Below are 23294 nucleotides of genomic sequence, written 5' to 3'. Positions count from 1 at the left end.
ATAGATAAATAATATTAATCCTATAAAAAGGACTTGCTCTATGTGCTGTATGTATGTATGTTTGTTCTTGCACCTACCGTCCAGGACGAAGAGGAGCAAGAGGAGGCCATCAATAAGAAGCTTGCACTGCAGAAGGCCAAGGAGGTAAAGGAGGTCAGCCCCATGTCGGCCGCTAACATTTCCATCACAGCGTAAGTCAGCCTCTTCTAATGTTTGTTCTGGCTTCCTGAAATATCTGTTCCCACTCAACAGACATGAACAGAAGATAACAGGCAGTAATTCTGGGAACCTTTGCTGTGCAGCTAACTTGCTGCAGACCAGTTCACCATTGTGTCCATACACAAGACTCTGCTCATGTATAAAGAATTATAATATTAAAGCCATAATAATCCAACCTTCCCCAGTGTCCAGACCCTTATCCCCGTCCTGAAAAAATACAGACAGGAGAAAGGCAGAAATTAAATAAAGTCTTTACATTAAATAATTCAACATGTGAATGATACACACATCAAGACAAATCCATGGCTTTATCATTTATAATCTGTTTATAGCCTAAATGTAGAATCTCAACATAGCTGTTCAATTTCCTTTTTCTTTCTGTCGTGCCCTGTTTTTCTGTCTGTATGAACACAAACAGAGACAACCTGGTCTAATTTTCTTTCACTGTTCACTGTTACCATGCATGTTTGTAGCTCTCTAATGTGATGAAGACAAGCCCTTGTTGGAACAAAGCATAATGTTGACTAACCTCCTCAGAGTCAATGTCCCAGTGATAGTTAATGTAAATCTCATCGCCCACACACATTCTGTTCTTCACTTCTTTTCTTCACAAGGCAGTTCCCTGTTTTCAGTCTCCCAGGTGACCTCTGCTGTAGATTTCTGCATGGTCCCCAAGAAACATCAGAACATTAACACACAAAATACTACGAAGAGAAGTGATAGATATTTTACACCCTCTCAAACAGACAGTATGTCAGTGATATCCTATGGTGATGTTGACATGCAACCACAGAGGGCCCTTGAAACCACACACATACAACATATGTAATATTGGGATAGACAGATATTTAAGGAAAAGCTTTTCACTTCAGACACATGCAGCAGCTATTGTGCAATTACATGAAGTTGTTCACAAGGCTGATTCTGGACTTACTGTAGATTGTCCAAGCAGTACAGTATATGAATAATGTCATTGTCTAGTTAGTTAACTTGGTAGCTTCAACTGGGATTCAATGTGTGTTGTTTTACTCTTGTTTTAAATACTTTCCTTTTCCATTTTGAATTACAGATACTGTCCGTTTACTGTTTGATTTTCTGTAACAAACTGTGCTTGTAGGCATTAACTGTCGATACTCATTTGTATACATAGAGTTGGTTTAACACAAACATAAGAGTGCTGTTCTGGAGACATTAATAGTCTTGGTGAAGTTGAACCACAGTGAGAAGGGTCAAATATACTTCTTGAGAACTTGGTACATTGTAACTACCCTATGGTTTGGAAAAAGGGAAAAATTATATACACCTTAAGTCTTGAGGCACTGGCTCATGCAAATAATGGACATCCAGAGTTTAACATTTAACATTTTGAGTTATCATCATTTCAGGATCCTTCAAAATTGATCCTGACAAAATTAGAATGACTCTAAAATCCCTTTGTAAATCTGCTACTTTGTTTTCCGAGGCTGAAAGAGGGAAATTTGATTACCATAAATGGCAATGACTTTAACTTCATTCAAAGTTGCACTAATCAATATTTTTGTATATTTAATAGATAAAATATATACTTAGCCAAATAGTGTATAGATATTTTTCAGCCTGAACGGTATTCTGTATCCAGAGTAGCTTTAACACTACAAATAGCTGTACAATTCAATTAGATTTTCTCATCACTAGTTACAGTGAAATTTGTCCTGTTTATGTATTTCAGCAGAACCCTACTCTGTCATATCTGGGCTTTAATAGTATTTCCCTTTCTCATTGTAGCTAAAAAACTGAACAAACTGTCACTGTGGCAGTCAAAATGTCCCTGATGGTCCATTGTGTGACACTTCCTTTCTGGTTCCATCTAAGTCTTGTGTTTCTGAGCTTTGACTGCCCATTGCATTGAAATGTGATGGAAGGCTAAAGGACACAGCGAAGACAGAGAAATGTCGAATTGTGTCTAGCTGTTTCTCTGATTTCATCCTATATGATGTTCCCCCTCCCCCATTTTTGTTTTGTGCATGTGCAGTTTTCTAACACGCAGTCGAGGTAACGCGCACTCTAGCAGCTCATCCATCTGCAGCGTTAACTCACTGTGAGTTATTACCTCTCTGTTATAATGTTTAAATCCTCCCATTACCCTTCTCTCATCCCTCTTCTGCCACTGCCAAACCCTGTCGTCTTCTGCTGCTGTCATTATTATGTCATTCTTCTGTGTGGATTGTCCATAAGGACGTGGCAGCTCTTTAGTGCTCACACCTCCTGATAGAGCTGCGTGTGTGTGTTTCAGAGTTTCCATTACTGTGTCTTGTTTTTTTTATTTCTCTGTGATCGAAAAGTGTCATGAGTGTGTGTGTTGGTGATCATGGTATCTGACTGTGTGTTTGTTTTTTCAGTGACTGCACCTTTCCTGTAGATTTCAATATATCATTGTTCATATTGTACATGTTCATTGTGTATATTTTCAGCTGTGATTAATTTTTATCAAGCTTGTTGTAATTATGTGTTGTATGTTATAACTGTTATGTTAGCTTTATATTTGAAGGCTTTTAAAGATTAACATCCTCAATAACATAGAAACCAATGAACAGGGTAGAGAAGTCAAAAAGTAACAAGAGAATATGTCTCTCAACACCTCATCACACTTTAATGTGTAAAATTGGTGGAGTTACTGTTTAAATTTCAATAAATGATAACTGTACATCATAGCTCAAATAACTGAGACGGAGAGATTGGGTAGATTTGAGACCAAGGCTAAAAATAGCATTAGTAATAATGACAATTTGCTGTAACCCCACTGCTCCCGTCCACATTATTTCCCTGCTTCTTTTTAGCAAAAACGATTTCTTTTGGTTTTTTGTATAATTTTGCGTCTCCACAGTACATGTTTCTCCCCTTGTCAGTTTCCCGAAGTTTATTTGCCCCATCTGTGCTTTTGTCTGTAACCTGTTGCTGTCCTTTTGAAGTTCCTTCTCTCCCTCTGTTTGTTTCAATGTTGCTCCCTTTATGTGTTTGTAGGAGTTATGTCTGCACCCCAGTCCATCACTACCTGAGGTAAACCCAACCGCCTACTAGCAAGGTGGTCGATGATGTTGATTACACACATACATGCACAACCATGTTCTCATTATTTACATTCTTAAAACCAAGACCACATTAATAAAACTGAGCTGCCCTGCATTCTTGTCATGCACACCATGCTATTGGCTTCTCTGTTCATTCAGTGAGTCCTGTACCATGTTGTCCATCCACCTCTTAGCAGGAGTTCTTTAAGTGTAGTGTGTAGTACAGTGTGCTTTGTCTACATATGTAGAATATATGTATGTTGTGCATATTTAGGAAGTGAGTACAAAGAATGTAAGTGCAGGATGATAGAGAGTTGAGAACATGAGATGAAGTTATTTTCTGTTCCTAATCTGTGTAGTGTCTGATGAAATGCCACATTAAGGGATGGCACTATAACATGTAATTTCGCACTCTAGCATAAGGTGAGGAGATAGCACTGTTTTTATTTCACAAAGTATCAAAAGTGCATGTATTCAGCCATTTCCAAGTACTGTAGCTATTAAACACAGGCACTGACAGAAAAAAGTAGCATGTCCATGCATGGTAATGTGGCCATGCTTGGCCTTTGTTCAGGCATATCCATGGCCGAGCTGTCACCACAGTAGGCTGTGATAGATGGACCCTGTGGTTTGCTGTGTTGAAAGCTTCATTGCACCTCGGTCATACCGTAAATCATTCAGCATGAAGGGACTGTATGCCATCATGAAATGTAAAATGGAATATACTGCTGATTTTATGTACCATGAAGTCATAAAGTGTAAAGTACATAAACATGAATGTGTCACGCCTTAGAGGAGGCCATGCCTGTCAGTGTAATGGAAATGCTAATATCCTTTGTAGATGACAAACTGTTGTAACAAACTGTGGCACTGACATCAAAGTACAGGGTTTATAAAATGGTTTACACAGTATTTTATATGGTAGTATCACTCTCAGTGGTTTTGATTTGTCTGGTTCTTCTGCCCCTCCCTAGTAAGGAGCAGCAGAAGTCAGTGAAGGCAATGTCAGTGTGGGAGCAGAGGGCCAACCAGCTGAGGAGGCAGAACCGGGCAAGCTGCGAGGCCCTCTACTGTGAGCTGGAGCCTGAGGAGCGTCTCCGACTGTCCTCGGCCCTCCACATCCGGCCCGACATGAAGACCCACCTGGACCGGCCGCTGGTTGTTGAACATCGCGATGGGCCTTTGCTGAGTGGCCACCAGCACCACCATCACAAGTCCTGCATGCCAGAGGAGGCTGAGACCACTGCCGACCCTCCCCCTGTGTCTCACCAGCCCCGCCGCCACCACCGCCACAGAGAGAGGACAAGAGAGGAGACAAACGATAACGGCGACACAGGTAAGGATGGAGGGCACCACGTGCATCACAGCCGCTCCAAAGACTACGATGGCAGTCACAACAAAGAGGGGAAGAGCGAAAGGTCCCGCAGCCGAGAGGGAGGCAGGAGGCATCACCATCAGAACTCAGTGGATGACAGCGGAGGTGGAGGAGTCACGAGCGAGAGAGAGCATCGGCATCATCATTCACACAGGCAGTCCCGAGGGGGCAACGGTACTGTGAACGGTGGAGGGAGGGGGGGAGCGGAGATCCCGCCACAAAGCTGGACGTTCATCTCACAGGGATGGGGATAAGAATTCCAGAGGAGACGGTGGTGTCAATGGAGAAAGGAGGAGACATCGGAACCCTGGATCCAGGGGCCAATCCACAGTCGAAGGAGAAGAGTCCAACGAGAGAGAGAAGACACACTGTCACAGGTAAAAATCAGAACATCTGCATAGTGGACACTCTTTTCTCCGAACAGTGACTTTACAGGACTGTGAGCTTGTTAAAGCTTACAGTGGATAACTACAGATTCAGTTTCTTAGTCAGCTTTCCACATCTGTTCACTGTACAGTCAGAAAGTGTCTAGAAAAAGGCACCTTTTCTTTTAGCTCTCTACTCAAGTACATGGATTTGAAATGAAACAAAAACTATGAGGTTAAAATTGTTGACTCAGGTTTAATCTGAGAGTGTAAGCAGCTCTTGCATTCAGCAGTTCACTTTTATCCTTCTCATATGAAATGTTTGAATCTGAAAGTGACTCTCAAGTAATTTATCTTCTGCCAAGTCAAGTTGCAATTCATCAAAACAGTGACTCGAGGCGACTCTGTAGTCTATTCTGCAATTTTGACAAGAATAAACTACAGAGTGACTAGTCACAAAGACTCGGGTCCAAATCACTGGTGTCAGCCACAAAAACAAAATTGCAGAATAGACTAGATGTAAGAAATATCTCCATCTGTCATGGACAGCGATCATTCCATGCTATGACAAAGTGATTGATCTCTTTTTACAGTTTTGTAAGTTAAGGAGGTGGTGATATCCTGATAAAGTCTTTGTCACCTGTCCGCCTGATGCTGTCTGACACATTCATTATTATAGATTTTTAAAAAGAGCTTACTTTTGTACTTTTATTTATTAGATGAGTGACTATGGAGAACTAATCTATAATCACTTTGTGGGACATGGAACACACTATGATATATCAGAAAACAGCTAACACATTACAACAGCTTCATGTAAAGAAGACAGTGTACTGAAGTGTGTGATGCAGTGTGTCCCATAAAAAAAAGAGGGAGAAATTATGTTAAACACTGCTATCACTGCTGTCAGAAGACCCCCTGCGAGAGCCAACGTGTAACTAAAATACTGCCCTAGAGCTAAAGGCCGGCACATATACCCCACTGTCACTGTTTGATTTCAAATTCAGAGAGCCAGAAAACAGAGCCTATCACTGTCCTAATCATTTTTGAAGTGCACTTGCCTTTGAGAAGGAAATTAAAAATTGCACTGAAAGAGATCATCAAAGATTTTGCATCTGGATACATATTACATATTATTGCTTTTCAGGGACCCTGCAGTATTAAATTGTGTTTCTACTGGTCTGTAAATATTAAGCCAGACCCATCAACCTATGGTCAAATGGAATTTCATTGACAGTGGTGGCAAAATCATAATTTTAAAGGCATACTGTGCAGAATCTGTCAGTTGATATTGGTAAACACCTCCCCGAAAGAAAGAGAGAGACAGAGTAGCAATGGCAGACTAGAGATTGAATGAAGAGAGGGAGTGGCATAAGTGAGAACAAATCAGTGAATCAGATAGATAATTCTGATCATTTCAAAGCAGTTATGTTCTAAAGCACAAGTAAACAAGCCCACACGTCCACACAACCACCTGAATTTCTGCTGAGGTGCACGTTCCGCTGTTTGCCTCTCTGCTCTGCCTGTCTGTGTGTGTGTAGTTAGCCCTGCCCTCAGACAAACAGGCCAAGAGTGACAGTGATATCACCTGGTCACTACGTTTCAATAGTGTCCCGCCCTCACAGCCTCCACACTGTTATTAGCTGGGGCTGCACACGCACTTTCCAAAGGCTGAGGTCCAGAAATCCTGAAAACAGCAAAATATGAAGAAAATAAGAAAACACAGACGGAGGGCAAGGTCTCTGCAGCTACAGACACTGCTACGAGCTTCTTCTCTTGAGAGGAATTACTTTCATAAAAGTCTATACATTGCATTGTATACCTCCCCCCCCAGGCCGGAAGCGTGAGATACTGTTTGGGAATATGCTGTATATTAACATGTTGTCTCTGTTCTAGGGACAGGTTTGGTGACTCAGAGGGGGAGTCCCTAGCCATCTCACCCCAGCAGGGCTCTGGGGGGGGCAACTGGCCTCCTGACCGACCAGAGGACTCAGACAACCAGAGGAACGTCAGGCGAACTGGCCAGACTTCCATCCACATACCTCCTGTGACCGTCACCTCCCCACCTGGAGAGACCACCCTCATACAACGTCAGTGTCTATTCATAATTTTGTGCCTCATTGAGTAGTGTTGAATTTGGCCCCTATTATAGTCACCATTCTCTGCAATAGTGAGCTGTATCACATACAGTATTATAGCTGCAGTAGAGAGGTGATAGGAAATAAAGGGAAAGAAATATGGTGCACCTTAACCTCTAGGCCACCACAAACGAGCCTCTTGATGTGCATCTTTTTTTTCTAACTTAACAAAATAAAATAAATTGTCTGTAATCCACTCGCCTTGTGGTGGTCAAAGCATCAAAAAAATACATTTGAAAAACTCATCAACAATGTAGTTTGGTAGAAAGGAAATAAACCTTCCCTGTAAGACAGGCTTTCATGACTCTGACCTGCGTTGCTGTAATTGAACTCTGTGTCTTTCCAGTGAACAGTATTGACTGTGAGATGATGCCCATGAATGAGAAGAACCTGGAGGATCTCGGTCAAAGTGGACCAAAACCCATCCTGCCTTATAGTTCTATGTTCATGTTTGGACAGACAAATCCGTGAGTCACCTCAACCTCCTTCATCCACTTCTTCACCTCCTGTAGGACCTCCGACATGCATCAGATCAGGCCACATTTGAAGAAAAGTGAAGTGCCAAGGGGCTTGACTTTTACATCCCTATGTCTGACCTGGAAAGCTTAGAGTTTAAATATGCTAAAACAATGCACTTTTTTCCTCCATTTTGTTTATTAGTTTTCACAATTTAAAAAAAACAAAACAAAAAACTTCTGTGATCTCAGAAGTAGGCGGTAAGTTTGATTCTTGTAAATGTCCTCTGCTTAAACAGCCTGGGTTAAAGCTTTTTGATAAAAGAAAATAATATCAGTGCTTAGCAACAGGCGTAACTGTTAACAAACATAATGAATGGGTTAATTAGCCTACTAACAAAATAATAAAAGGGCTCATATGAGTTTGTTAAGGGGGTGCATTTGTCCCGCTGGCTGCCAGTTGAATAGGTCTGCTATAGAGCCCCAGAAATACTCAATTTTTGGGGATAATTGCGACAACGTTATTGGGAAGAAGATATCCTACAGAGGCAGGATATTTTACGGTCTAACAGTAAACTTTATTGCGTATAATGATGACTTCACTGGGAATTTAATGATTAAAACAACCCCAAGCATCTTTTTGTGATTTATAATCTCTAAAAATAAAGTTTCCATATCGGTCAATATGTCAATACGTCGGGCTCTACTATAGACCATGGAGAGTTTGTATATCAGCTCTTTTATTTCTTATCTCTGATCAAGCATATCATCACATCGGTACCAGGAGTCACGCAGTCCTACAACACTGTGGTTGATGAGGAAGCTTGTGTGTGTGTTGAACATTTCCCTCTACCCCTCAAGAGACCAGTGCCTCTCAATACCAGGGTCCATCTCCTCAGTGTACTCATAAACCTTCACATAAACACACTGTTCCCAATACCAACACACACACAGGAGACAGTGGTAGCTGGTCTGTATGTCGGACGTTAACAGGAACACTAGTAATTTTAGGTTAAGGCTCTCCACTTGTGTGCTGAGCTCATAAATAAAGTTTGAGCATGTTTGGCTGCAGCATACAGTAGAAAGTTGTGTCTTTATAGTTAGATGCAGCCTCTAGTCAGCCTCTATGTACAGTATAAATGTTTAAAAGTTAAAGTTTCCTTCCTTTATCCTTGTAGTGTTTGTATATTATATCCTGCTATTTCCTCACTTGTCTCTGTGTGTTTGGAAGCTTATTTTTGGTTCAATATGTAGTAATTCATATTTTCTTTGAGATTTAGGCTGAAAGTGTTTCAAAGCATGCAGTTTATTGTCTGCATATGGTTTACCTGTTGCTTTATTTTTACTATTATATTCTGCTCTTGCTTTCCTTTCCTGTTCATTAGACCACACTCCTGACAGGTCCAAAAAGGAAAAAAAAAATCAGCTATGGAGAAAGGAAGTTTTGGCACACTGAGGTCTACGGTCATTAGACCTTTATCATGGCAAATATTTACCAACACGAGAGTTGCTGTCTACGGTTGTAGCTCTAGGGACTCTGCAGATCCACCAGATTTTGATGCTATACTTGGAGTTGACTTATGCATTTCAGGGCTGTGGGTACTGCTATCTGCTTGTCTTTTACTACTTCTGCATTTCCTGTATTTAGATTTCCTGACAGCTTTCTGTGCGGATTTGTTTTCTGTTTCATTGACAACGTATGTGATTGTGAGCTATAAGTCCCATGTGTGCTTGTATAAAAAAGTACAGCTGTGCTCTGTTAGTTGTCATTTTAAGCTTTAATATTTGTTTTTGTTGAACATTTTCCCTGATGAAGATCTAGTGACTGAGAGCTTGGCTTTATTTTGATCCTTGCTTTAGACGTTTTTGTGTGTTTTAGCAAGTAAGTGGTGAGGAGATAGCAGTGGCTGCCACAATCTTTGTTATATCTGTGTCTGCTGCTTACTCTTTGTCTCCCTCTCTCTGTCTGTCCCTGTCTCTCTCCTCAGGGTGAGACGGTTATGTCACTACATTGTGACTATGCGTTATTTTGAGATGTCCATCCTGGTTGTCATTGCTATGAGCAGTATTGCTTTGGCAGCAGAGGATCCTGTCTGGACCAATGCCCCTCGAAACAATGTGAGACCAACAGTATACATTTACACATAAACACATGCACACTAATATTATGATATTTCCTACATTCACATGTACCCAACTGTGTTTTTTAAAAGGTGTTTTATCCTGAAATATTCTCTGGTTAGTGTGGAGTTTTGTCTGTTAATGAAGTTAATTATCCTGTTCTCAGTTAATAATGAGATTCTGTATTTCTGTTTCAGGACTGATTTAATCTCTCTTTTTCAGGTGCTCAAATATCTGGACTATGCCTTCACTGGTGTTTTCACCTTTGAAATGGTGATTAAGGTAAACGTGGAAATAAAGACACACTTTAAACATTCATAACTTCATGACTTCATTGTCTTTCGCTGCACTCTTCTTCCTCAGAGTAAATCATCTGTGATGACTATTTATTAGAATTTATCAGAATTGAGTTGCTGACTCATTGCATTTCTACTTACTGAAAGCACTTAAGTGATGCATTTGGAGAGGACATTGAGGCAGTCTGTGCCAGGACCTCACCTCATTGTGACCATTGTGGTGTACTCAGGATATCAAGGCTGTATGGATGCCCCTTTCTATTAATAATACTCTGTTTTTCATTTAAATCTGTGTCTTTAACTTTCTTTCATTGTTTAATCTAACAAAATGGTGATGATTGGTAAACCTGTCTGACACTCAAAGTCTTACATATTAATTTCTAAATGTAAATATAGGGCAATCAATAGAAAATCACAAGTGGCATTATGTAATAATGAGTCTATTATGTAATACCTTTCGACCTAACCAGAAATACAAATTAAATAAATCAAAAATAAAAAGATGTAACAGTGGTGTGTTTCATGGGTTTAGATGGTGGACCTTGGCCTGCTGCTTCATCCTGGATCCTACTTCAGAGACCTGTGGAACATTCTGGACTTCATAGTGGTCAGTGGAGCGCTGGTGGCTTTTGCATTTTCGTAAGTTTGATAACTCTTATATTTTTGTCATAAACTCAAATGTCTACATTTGTAAATAGTTAATCCTGATCAACAGATTTGGCAGATGCATCTGGTGACTGGTGGTCTGGTGTGTCAGGTTTAATATACAGTATCTGCCTAACGTCAGAAACAACTTGTGTAATATGGACTGTGGCTCTGCCTTGCAGCATCTCGTCCGCCAAATGTTTTTCAGGAGAAAGCAAAACAGTATATTTAAGCAATAACCAAAAGGTAATTTAAAGGGACAGTTCACCCCAAAATCAAAACTACACATGTTTCTTCTTACCTGTTGTGCTATTTATCCATCAAAATTGTTTTGGTGCGAGTTGCTGAGTTTTGGAGAAAAATTGGTCTTCGAGATGTCTGCGTTCTCTCCAGTATAATGGAACCAGATGGCACTTGATGAGCTCAAACTGGCAAAAATACATTTAAAAAATTCAACAGCAATGTCTCTTTCCAGAAATCATGACATAATCCACAGATCTTGCTGTGAACAGTGTCATGTAGGAACTATTTTCTGTCCTTATCACCATGCAGAAGAAAGTGTGCACCTCTTCATGGACAAGAAGCTGGCTATCTAAGCTAACTAAGCTAGCTAACATTACAGCTCAGCCATGGAGGATGCCATTAATGTTAGCATCCTGCTCTATCATGAGCATGAGCCTCTCGTCCATGAGTAGATGAACTTTTCCTATTGCACATTGATACGTTTGGCAGGTGTAGTTGAAAATAGTTCCGACCATGAAACTGCTCAAAACAAGGTGTGTGGATTATCTAGGGTAACGATGGTCATGATTTCAGGAAAGAGACATTGCTGTTTATTATATCAAATGTAATTAATTGGCACTTGAGCGTAACAAGCCGAGTGCCATCAAGTTCCATTATACTTGATAAAAGATGTACATCTCCACGGCTGATATCTCCAGAACTCAGCAACTCACACCAAAACAATCTAGATGGATAAATAGCATTACAGGTAAGAGGAGAAATGTAGTTTGGATTTTGAGGTTAACTGTCCCTTTAACAGTGGAATGGGATGGTGAGCTTTTCTTTTAATAAAGATTGACTAAGATCCCTGTTACAGGGCAAATCCTGGATGAAATACAATGATTAAGTCTTATAATTCAAGTTCTGTGAACACTTAGTGGTTAGTGAATGCTCTTTTTCATGGGATTCATCCCAGGTTGGATGGCTGAACATGTGTTAGGCAAATGTGGCTGTATGGACCCACTGGGATCCTGTTAGAAGTCTCTGCCAGTGTTCAAAGAGCTAAAATTATAATAGTTAATCATCAATCTGTTGATTTCATGTGATAGTTCTATTGTTGCATTTTATTTATAATTCAGTAATTCAGTGATCAAATAGTTATATCTAACTATCAACCACTTCTATCAATATTTTATCTTTGACATTTTTATTGTTGGATTTTAAGTAATTTCATGATGTTTTAAATACAATGAGATGATTTGTGGTTGTTATAATTATAAAAACTATCTTAGTGATATAGGCTATTATATATATACTGTGAGCTGTCAAAGCAAACTTTGCTGCTCGCCACAGCTTTTTCTTTAAGTCTGTTGTTTCTGTGTGTGTACGTGTGTGTGTGTGTGTGTGTGCGTGTGTGTGTTGTGGTGTTGTGCTATGTGTTTATTGACATGATCCTCTTCCTGTTTCTGTCCTGGGATCATTTTGAAGGAGCTTCATGGGGTAATGCTTCCTCTACCTCTCTCATGTTGCCTGTCTGTAACATTATCTGTGTGTATGTATGTGAGAGAGAAAACATACATGGCTTACACTGCAAAAACAAGTAATTTCCTCTCATATTCAGTCTTACTTCTTGAAATGTATCCAGGTTTTATGTAAAGGCCAGTCATAGGTTCAAGAATACAGCTGTATTTTCTCCAAAATACTACTGTTTGTTTAAGTAAAAGGAACTATGATTTCAAATTAATTAAAATTAATACAATGCACCAACACATTCTCTTGGTGTAAGTTGTGTATTATATTCTAGTAACTCAGGTGGTGTAATCACTCCTCCTAAACCTGCCTTGTCTACTGCATCGAGTCATATTTGCCCCTCAATTCTAAGAGAATTTGGACATTTTGAGCAAATTTATGAAAATTTGCGAAACACATAAGTTGTATTTTGTAGAAAAATTACAAGCGTAGAAGAATTTAAACAAACAATTTCTTCTTTGTTCAAAATGTCTCATCATTCAAAACTCAGCCATAAATATATTGCCATTTACCTATATTCTTGGATTTCTTTCTGCATTATTATTGATTATTAGTGCAAAATGGTGATTGCAGAAGTAGCAGACATCACCATCAGCTGTGTTCTTTACAAGACTGTAAGACGTGCAGTATATGAAGTGAAATTGCTTGTGAGGATGAATATTTTTTGCAGTGTGCACTGTTGTGCGTGGAACATACTCCCATCTCGTCGCCCATCTAAGACCTTCCTGTACCCTCGTGTGCCAGGCTGGAGGTCCTTCTCCATGCTCTCCTATGCTATAGACGGGCATGTCACCTGCGTGTTCATCATCCATATCTTCCCTGAGCCTCTGATGGGAGGTGTTTTCACCAGCACTTTGCCTCGCCACTGCTCTGCTTGAATGAAACAATCAATTTCACATTCTCTCTTATTAATTCAACAGAGGCTCACTAATGTAACAAGCACGCTGCTGCCGGAGGGCATAAGTACATCTCAGGGAATAGCATGCACATTAGATAAACTGTATGACATCAATGCTGTTAGCTATAGGTTTTTAATGGCTGCCCTATGACCATACTGTCACATCATTTCCATTTACATGCAGTTTGCAACCTGACCCAGCATCATATTGTAGATGGGATATATTGATATGGTTCAGTTCCACACCTGTGCTGAATAGCATTTGTGAATACTTTTTCATGAGTAAGACTCATACAGTAAGTGGCACTTTTCAATGACAACCTGCTGATATGGAGACCCAACGTTCAATACTGAAAAAATAAATAAGACATGAAATAATGCTTACTAGCTTACTATATAAACTGGTAACCTATTACTGCTTACAGGGTCAAGAGCAAGCATATCGTTAACTAATTCAATAGTTTGGTTATGTCAGTTAAGTTTTTCCTTATCATATCTATAATACTAAAGCTAACTGGGTTTAACCTCAACAAATGAGGATGCTGATTTTTTTTTGCCTGGGACATCAAGATATTATGTATGTAGTGTATTTAAGACTCTTTCACAAGATTGTTTTAAAATAAGTCAGCTTAAAACCTTTAAAAGCCAACCAGAGACAGTTTAAACCAACTCATGGAACTAACATTAAGTACAGGGCATAAAATGTACTAATGAGTACTAATGAGCTACTAAAGTGTTCAATCTGCCACCGTTATTACTGTCAAATGCTCATTGGTCACACAAGAGAGTAAAGATACATACATATATATATATACATATGTATGTTTGTATACATATATATATATATATATATATATATATATATATACACACATATATATGTATGTATATATATGTATGTGTGTATATATATATATATATATATATATATACATATATATATACATATAATGCCAATATTAATTCCAAAGCCTTTTTCTGTCAATCCACATACCAGAACCAGTTTTCGTTATGAAAAGCTGTATTTTAAAATAAAATCAGACTTTAGACTTTAGTCATTTTAAATGAATGGCATCGAATTAACCTGACGTGCAACGTCTATGATTGTAAAAGGAGGCAGGATGAATTTGTAATGATGTATTTTATGTGGTCAATTTAATGGTCATATTACATTTTTAGTCTATCTACTCATGTAAATATTTAATTTATATTGAACACTTTGGATCTCCGTAGCAATGATTCTCTCTTGTTCTGATGCATTCAAACCCACATATCTGATGCTCTACAGGTTAAATCAAACTCAAAGAAAATATTTGCAAACACTATTTGGCTCCAGGTCACTCTCATATTGCCAGTTACAGATGGAAAGTCCTATTTGATAGACAACTGTCATTCACTCACCAAGCATGTTGCCGGAGCTCATTCTGCCTGCCATCCATCTGATCGACTGCCTGTGGCAAGGACAACGAACCATAGCATCCCCATCAAAGCCTGATCTGTGAATCTGTCATCTCACCTACTGGAACCACTCGAGTGTTGAGCCCAGTCTGCAGCTTTTTGGTGCATTTCACATTTGATGTTGCAAACTGCAATTCTGCCTTTTAATGTCAGCTTCAGATTTTATAGTGACAACCTGGTTTTCATGACTGGGATGATGAATCTATTTCCTTGATTATATTATTAGTAATTACAAAATCTCCTAAGAAGCCTGTTTTGTTGGCATTTGCTCTTTTTATTTGATCTTTTGGTTGACACTGAGAAGCTGTAGCAGTGTGCAATTACAGAGCTGAGCAACTGCCTGTCATAATCACCAAAATCACTTGATTTGTGTGTTCAGTGATAGGCTGCCTCCAAAAAATAACAGGCACATTCAGCATCCAATCACACCTGCTATTTTCTCCTTGTGTGGCCTAAACTGAATCCATTTTTCTTTACTGGGATTTACTACCCAGTTGTCTGCTAGCAGCCAAAATAATCTTATTATCTGTTTTCAATCATAGAAACTATGGTGTTTTAATTTGATGCAAAACATATGCTTTATTTTGTTTGTGTGTGAAGCATCCATAAATGTGCTGTACCTTGTTTTACCACTGTTTTCCCCCAAGTAGATCGCAACAAGGTGTGACCAGGTGGGGAACCTCCCTATGCCACCCTGACCCCCCACCCTGTACCCATACCTTACCCTCACCCTTTCCCCCAAATCCAACCCTCTCTAACTACCATCCTACTTATGCTTAGATCAGCTTCATGTATAAAATGATTAAACTCATAATCCAGTTTATTAAATGCCTTATTAACACAACAGTAACCTTTGTCTGACAGCTTTCAATTGAAACCTTCCTCTGCCTGCCAAAACCACTGCTGGTTTTAGCTGTTTCATTCCAAAATGCTTTATTACCATTTAGGGTGGAAATAAGATTTTTCACTTTCTATTTTTAATATATATATTTTTTCTTTGTCATGACTTCAATAAACAATACAAGTTATTTAAATGATCTATTTCATTAATAACCAATGATAATCAAAAAGTTGGCTTTAAATGGTATAAACATGTTCTTTATTTAGCATTTTGGAATGAAGTCTGTTATTTAGAGGTTAGTGTCCAGTGTATGTTTCCTCCAGTGCTGGTCCATCTACCTTTCCTCACAGCAGCCACCATCCGCAAACTCGTGTCTGTTAACACTGACCTTCGCCCCTTCATACCCGAGTACCATGAAGTACCAAAGTAGGAGCATGTGAAGCCTTCGAGCCCTCACAGTACACACAGCCCTTGTTTATTAGCATTAGGGACAGGCAGCAAGTATGAGGTTATTAGGGAGTCAATGATTGAGATTATAAAAAGAGATTTTAAAAACAAATGTGTTTTTTTGTTTATAATTGTTGACTGATTATAGTATTGAGTATGTGGTGAGGAGTAAGAAGTACTCACTGTGCTGCTATCACACTATGTGTAGTGGACTGAAGGAAATCCTTCACTCTTCAAATAGAAGCTCAGCTGTGAGTGTGTTACTAAGACTATGGAGAAAGTTCAGTGCTTCCTGCTGTTTTGACACCAAATAGTAAGGCCATTGTTGTTGTGGAAAATATGAGGACATGCACAAATTTTAGAATACTCACATTCTATCTCCACTGCAAGACCACAAAGATTAAAAGAAAAGAATAGTGTCATTTATGTTGTTTTTGCCTATTTAGATTAGAAATTAAGCGATTGTTTTATTTTTTATTTTTTAAATGGAGGCCTCTAGAATTTGTTTGGTTTTCAGTCTGACCAGCACTGGACAGCAAGGGCAAACGTGCTGCAACTTAATTAACACATACGAACAAAAACAATCTCATTAACATCGATTTGACAACACATGAGCATCATTCAAGAAATGTGCTGGAAATACACACAGCACACTCAAATACACAAACATGTTGCAACAAATACAGGAAAAGACAACTGAACACTAGTGTTTAACAGGGCTCGGACAAGTTCACATATGTAAACGACGCAAGTTACGTCTTTTATATACGTTACATAAATTATAAACAAATCAGTCTTGGTCACAAACGGGATAGAAACCCTGGTCTTTGGAGGGGGAGTCCTGTGAATGACCCACCCAGCAACCCCAACTGTCCCCTGACTCAGATGTTTCTCGCTGTTTATGCTACTGCACTAGAAGAGCGCTTCAAGAAGTGACATTAGAGGGGTAACTACTGCATCATACTTAAATCACAGGCTGCTCTATTTGATGCGTTGGGAGTAAGTACAGGCTGTTTATTTACATGCACTCTCTGAAGTTGCAGCATGTTTGCCCGGGTCAGCCACCATACTGCACACATCATTACGGTGTAGTCAGCCTATGAAGATAATGCTTCATAGCTTGGGTGGAAATACAGAATCTTCAACTCTTTCAACACACCTGGCATGAGAGTATTCTATTAAGATAGGCTTGAGAAAAGTCTGAACCCATCCTTTAAATGATTTTGTAATGCAGCTGGCATTAGTAATGTAGTCCATACTCACCAGAGAGGGAGAGAGAGAGAGAGAGAGAGAGAGAGAGAGAGAGACTCTGGAGTGGAATGGAGGTAAAAATAGAGCAGTGCTGAGACAGTTGGAAGACAGATTTTGTTTTCAGGGCCCATCTCTGCATTCTCGTTCCAGGAAAATGATGAACAGTTATGGCCTCAGCTACTTCTGAGCCAGATATCCTCATTATCATTTGAACCTTCACACCCCCCCCCCCCCCAAGCATCTCACTATATATATCTGGGTGTTGAGGGGTATTCTTTGAAAGCTATCAGAATATCTTATGTGGTTGTTCTCTTAGCCCTCATTGTAACTGTGTGAGTGTCTGGGCTAAACCCCCTCATCCCTCTGTCACTATAAACGCATGCTAGACTTATGTGCATCAGAGCATGGAAGCTGTTGCATGTGTTTGTGATTGGTGTAGGCGCCTCATAAGGGCACAAGAAAAGACAAAAGTTGTGTCATCATGTCACATGGATGCCATGCTGTTTGTCACTCCACAGCTTACTGCAGTGGTTCTCAAATAGTCCAGGGTTCTTTGGGGCCTTCTAGAGAGCCTGTGGCAACACTTTGAACTGTTCACTATAGTCCATTTCAGAAAATATTAGGAGAGATTTTACCACTGTTTGATCTCCATTGCTCCTCCTGGATCTGAGGTACGCCAATTAGTCAGCACCTCCTGGCTTAAGCTTTCTCAGTGAGGCTGAACAGTGTAATATTCCAATAACTGGAGCACACCCTCCTCTCTCTTTTTTAAAAATGGGTAACACAGCCCCTCTTCTGCCACAACCACACAACACTGTTCAGAGCTTACAGCATCTCAGTCTCAATCTCATCCACACACGGCACCTTGCCGCTGAAGAGCCTCTTGCCTGCCTGACCTCTCTTGACCTCTGCCAGGGTTATAGGTAAAACTTCTCCTAAGTCTTTCATCTCCACCTCCTCTACAGAGGAAGTGTTGGTTGGGTTCAGGAACCCCTCAAATACCTAGAACATGTTGGAGGGACTATATACTGTATCTTATTTTGCTTGGGAATGCCCCAGCATCCCCCAGGAAGAACCTGAAGACGTTGCTGGGGAGAGGGATCTCTGGAATAATTTTTAAGCATGCTACCACCCCAACCTGGCCCTAGATAAGCAGCGGAAAAACAGATGGATGGACAATGAAATCTTGGTGTGAAGACACAATATATTTCAACACTAAACCCCAGTAACAAAACTCTTGTTATACTGAGGCAGAAGCTCAAACTTAATCGTATTGTAGGGTTTATAGGATGTAAATACAGTGAATCTTGTGTGTTGTGACATGAAAGTATTTGAATAGCACACTTTAGTGCTGCAGTGCAGTATAAATAACCAATGAAATACATAAAACAGGAAGAGTTCACTGATCTCACTCAGTGCAGCTGTATTCTGTCAGTGTTCGTCTTGTTGGTTTCATGTTTATGTAATTTTATGACGTGCATATAAAACTGTCCGCTGTACAGTAGACAGGATACAGAGAACACATGTAAGTTGCTGATTGACGGGACAAAAAACTGTATTTAGCATTCACTTGTATTCTATTTTTTGATTCGTGTATTTGTCAGGGTTTTCAGCCACAAGTCTTTCGCACTTTTATTGTAAGATAGCAAGCTGTTACCTCTGACATTTACTGTCTGCACATTTTGTTTTACTTTAGCCTCAGAAATTTGTTTCTTATTATCAATTTTAGGGCTGCTCTCAGTGCTTATTCAGCACAAGCCTTCAGAAGCTGTAGGCCTCTATTATTTGACACCTGGGTGATTTTAAAGAACTCTCAGTAGGTCACAGGATTTTGTCTTATCCTTGCACTGTGGCAGGGATTGTCAGTACTGTTGCCTACTGTAGTCATTTGTCTCTTAAGACATTCTGCTTTACTGTATATCCCACACCTTTTCCATCTTCTCTATATCCCAACTTACAAGACACCTCTCAGTTTATGATTTCATGTTATTCCCATATTCTGTAGTAGGTTTCACTTGATCCTGGGCCCTATACACCCTTGGAGTGGCAAATATCTCGAATTTGAAAGTGCAATGCAATTAATTTTATTTCAGCAGGATATCCACTCAGCATCACTAGTGCTCTCCAGGGAGTCATGGGTACACACTACAAACAAACAATTTAACAGTCGGTGAGTCTGTCAGTCAAGTGTACCAGTGTCCAGATTTCAGTTGACATTTGTAAGCATGGTGACTAGTTTGTTCCCTTGTAGCCGTCTATCTGTTTTCAGATGTTCATCATAAAGAGCTCAGTTTGTTTTAAGTGAAGGCCGTTGAAGAGCCTCTAAATACCTCAGAAATAGTTTGCACCTGTCATTTTTTCAGAACTGTCCACCAAGCACGCCCACTTTACACAGTGATTTGCCAGGTGTGTGGGAATGAGAAAGTAGGTATGGTTTGAATTTCTCTCTCAAAGTGTGATCTTTACATGTGGCAGAGCAGATATCATGAGCGCCTTCACGGAAAGTGTGCACTGTTATTCTCAGTTGTATGATTCGCGTCTTACCATTTACCATGAAAGCAGGATTTTCACTGTTGCGTTTGGACAATCAAAACAGCTATACTATATACAATACTTTTGCATTCAGACATGGTTGAATAACCTGTTGTACTCAAGAAAACCCCCAGCTTAAAACTGGCTGTTCTTAAACATTGCATTTGAATGCCTTTGCTTGTGGTGGACAAACTATGTCCTCTTGTAAACAATTGTATTCGCCAGTAAACAATTTAATCATAAACACACTGGTTGTGTACACAAATCTGGGAAAGTACAGGAGTTACAGCGTTGGTGTCGCCATACAATATTTGCTTCTAAGAAACATTGCTATTGACAGTGAAGTCAAGCAATCAGGAGGAACCTGTGCAGTTCTCAGGTGCTTCAACAGCCGTGGCAAAACCTGAATGATTTATTTTGAATCTGTGACGGGCCTCTACAGTAGAGGTAACTAATGGGAAACACTGGTTGAAGACACAGTCTTCAAAAACCCTGGAAAAACAGAGAAGAAGATAAATACAAAGTACAAAGATAATATAGTGTAACTCTCAGATGTTTTTTAAAACCTCACCTCAGACAATGACAGTCATAGTCATTTTTCTTCTATGTCTCCTTTTAGTTGTCAAATGAGTTTCAGATCTTAATCACCCAAAATGGACACTCAAGACATCTGGTTGATTAAGATCACTGATGCACAGTCTTAAGTGTGACCATGTTTGCATGGGAAATAATGTGTTGAAATGCAGCCTTCTTTTTGTAAAAGAACAACGGAAGACTTTTTGTGAAATAACTTCTGGATTGCATGTGTTCAAGCAGAGATTTCCAACCGACTTGTTCATGTAAACCAGGATTACATGGTACACTAAGCTGAATGGTCAGGAGGTGCATGTCCCTGTGTGAGGGTGTCTCTACTGTTGAGTGTGTACTGCTCAGGAATAACATGACAACAAGTCCAAAAGTGTCACTGAAATATTCTCCCTCCGCCCTGTACAGTCACATAGTACAGTACAACACATTTAGACCTATTCTACTGGTTTTAAAATGTGGCGCTTTTGATATTTTGGCTTTGACAGTTAGTCCCACAGACTACAGACAATATCCTGCTGAACATACCATAGTTTGGTCTCAGTTTAAATGATAGATAGATATAAGTGGAAATGCTTTTGGCTAGACAAATAGGAATAGTAATAATAATAAATGGCTAAAATGTCACTGCCCAACAATTCTAAAGTGGATTTGGCTCTTACAAGAAGTAAAAGGAATAGTTTTTGATATCAGTCTCATATCTATGTGTTAGCTATGGAGCTGGAGTCAGGACGTGGTCAGCCTAGTTAGGCATAAAGACTGGAGATCTGGTCGCCTAGAAATCTCATACTCAACATTTTCCTCCATGTACAAGCTCCAGTATGTCAGTACATTAGAGTTTTGTTAATATCAGATGGTTAACATTACCAATGGAATTGTGAGTGACAGGATAACATATAGGAAGCCTCACCTCCTTCAGCTCCATTATCTGTCCCCACTTATCCTACTCAGGACACTGGTTAAAGATTTGTACTACAGAAATAATTTCTCCTACGTGTGCTGTATATTATCATAATAATTCAAAAAAATAACTGATGAACTACATGCTTGTGTAGATATTTCTGTGTGTGATCTAACTGTGCTTGCTTTCTACAGGGGGACCAAAGGCAAAGACATAAGCACTATCAAGTCACTGAGGGTTCTCCGTGTGCTCAGGCCTCTCAAGACCATCAAGCGTCTGCCAAAACTCAAGGTTCTTCTCCTGTGCTGTTTTTTGTCTTATTGTGATTCATTTAGACAGGTTAACAGGGCTCAGCTGTGATTCAAGCAGGCAACCTACCTCAGGGCTCCACTCCTACTGATACTTTTTACACTGGTTTCACTGGTGACTTTTTCAGTTAGGTGCACCATGTAATACATTTTAATTAATTAAAAAAAAAATGTAAATGACTTTAAACAAGAAAGGTGCAGATAATGGTTTTCTTCATTTAAATCACAGCACATGCAACAAGAAAATGCGATGACCTCATCAACAACTCACTAACTTGCTGAGCATTGTGTACCAGTAGTTTACAGTGATACGCTACTTCTCTATTCTACTGTGTATTTTCTTCCTCTCATCTTTTAATCACATGCTAATATATCTCACTGTCTGGACCCATGTACCAGCAGGCCAGGCTACTAGGAATTCACATCCACATGATCTTCCCAGTGCCTTGGTTGGGCCTGCAGCTCAGGCTCACTCACATTATTACAAAATCAACTTAATAATTGTAATTATAATGAATGTAATATAATAGTTTTCAGCTATGTTCAGAAATAATTTACACTTAACGCCGAAAATGAAATGTGTGTGTGTGTTTCTGTGTGTCACCAGGCGGTGTTCGACTGTGTGGTCAACTCTTTGAAGAACGTGCTCAACATCCTCATCGTTTACATCCTCTTCATGTTCATCTTCGCTGTCATAGCAGTTCAGCTCTTCAAAGGAAAATTCTTCTACTGCACAGATGAGTCCAAGGGCCTGCAGAAGGACTGCAAGTTAGTCTCAATCACCTACTTCCTCTTTTCTTTTCTCAGAAACCTTGGTGGCATCAAACCAGAGCCTGCACCTTTTTGCCCACTTAGCTTTGTTTATGCCTTTATGTCTTCCAGAGGACAGTTCCTAGACTACGACAAAGACGAGGTGGCTGCCATGCCCAGAGAGTGGAAGAAATATGAATTCCATTATGACAACGTGCTGTGGGCCTTTCTAACCCTCTTCACTGTCTCCACTGGGGAGGGCTGGCCTACGTAAGTAAAGCTGATCATTTTATAAACATAAATAACGCTGTCATAGTAAAAACAATGCCAATCTATGATGGATTTGACTGTGCAAAAACAGGAATAAATGTAACGGCAATGGTTTATGTGGAAAATTAAACATTTTTCACTGAAAATGCAAGTAGAAAAAGAACTTAACAAAGACACAAATTTGTTCTAAATATAGTGAAGGCTCTGGGAAGATGTTCAGGTTCAAGCATATTAAAACATACCCAGTGGAATCATAAGAAATATGCTCAACATGTACCCATTCATCTGTCACTGATAGGGATTTCTTTTGTAGCTTAGATTGATAAACTTATTCGACTCATCCAGCAGATACAGATTAATATTAGCATCAGCATTCACTCTCCTTCTAACTCTTGTTTGGTCTCCATTACCTCCTGAGAAAAATGTCACACCACATGAGAAGAATAACAAAAAATAACAGAAAGGAGTAGTTCTTTTGTATGCATTCATACATTTTATATCCTCTGTTTTCCCGTGATAACGAGTTAATTTCATGTGTTTTCTCGAGATCTCGAGTTATTATCTCGAAATAACAACTGCCGTTTTCCCGAGATAACGGGATAATTTTCTCGAGATCTCGAGATAACGAAACTTTGTTTTC

General features: G+C 39.6%; 1 protein-coding gene across 1 annotated transcript in view; it reads left to right on the top strand.

The window, feature by feature from the left end:
• cacna1ba (calcium channel, voltage-dependent, N type, alpha 1B subunit, a) overlaps positions 1-23294 on the top strand; it is a 176138-nt gene that overhangs the window by 87978 nt on the left and 64866 nt on the right. The window contains 16 exon segments of the mRNA XM_073465321.1: positions 85-191; positions 2231-2296; positions 3220-3280; positions 4060-4079; positions 4241-4838; positions 4840-5018; positions 6903-7096; positions 7491-7611; positions 9588-9717; positions 9943-10002; positions 10549-10655; positions 12372-12383; positions 15420-15440; positions 21521-21617; positions 22242-22402; positions 22517-22654. Coding sequence (XP_073321422.1) covers positions 85-191; positions 2231-2296; positions 3220-3280; positions 4060-4079; positions 4241-4838; positions 4840-5018; positions 6903-7096; positions 7491-7611; positions 9588-9717; positions 9943-10002; positions 10549-10655; positions 12372-12383; positions 15420-15440; positions 21521-21617; positions 22242-22402; positions 22517-22654 — 2072 coding nt within the window.

This window comes from Pagrus major, chromosome 5 (assembly GCF_040436345.1).
Source record: "Pagrus major chromosome 5, Pma_NU_1.0".
Lineage (NCBI taxonomy): Eukaryota > Metazoa > Chordata > Actinopteri > Spariformes > Sparidae > Pagrus > Pagrus major.
Note: the sequence above shows the minus strand (reverse complement) of the source record. Positions and strands in the feature narration are given on the sequence as shown.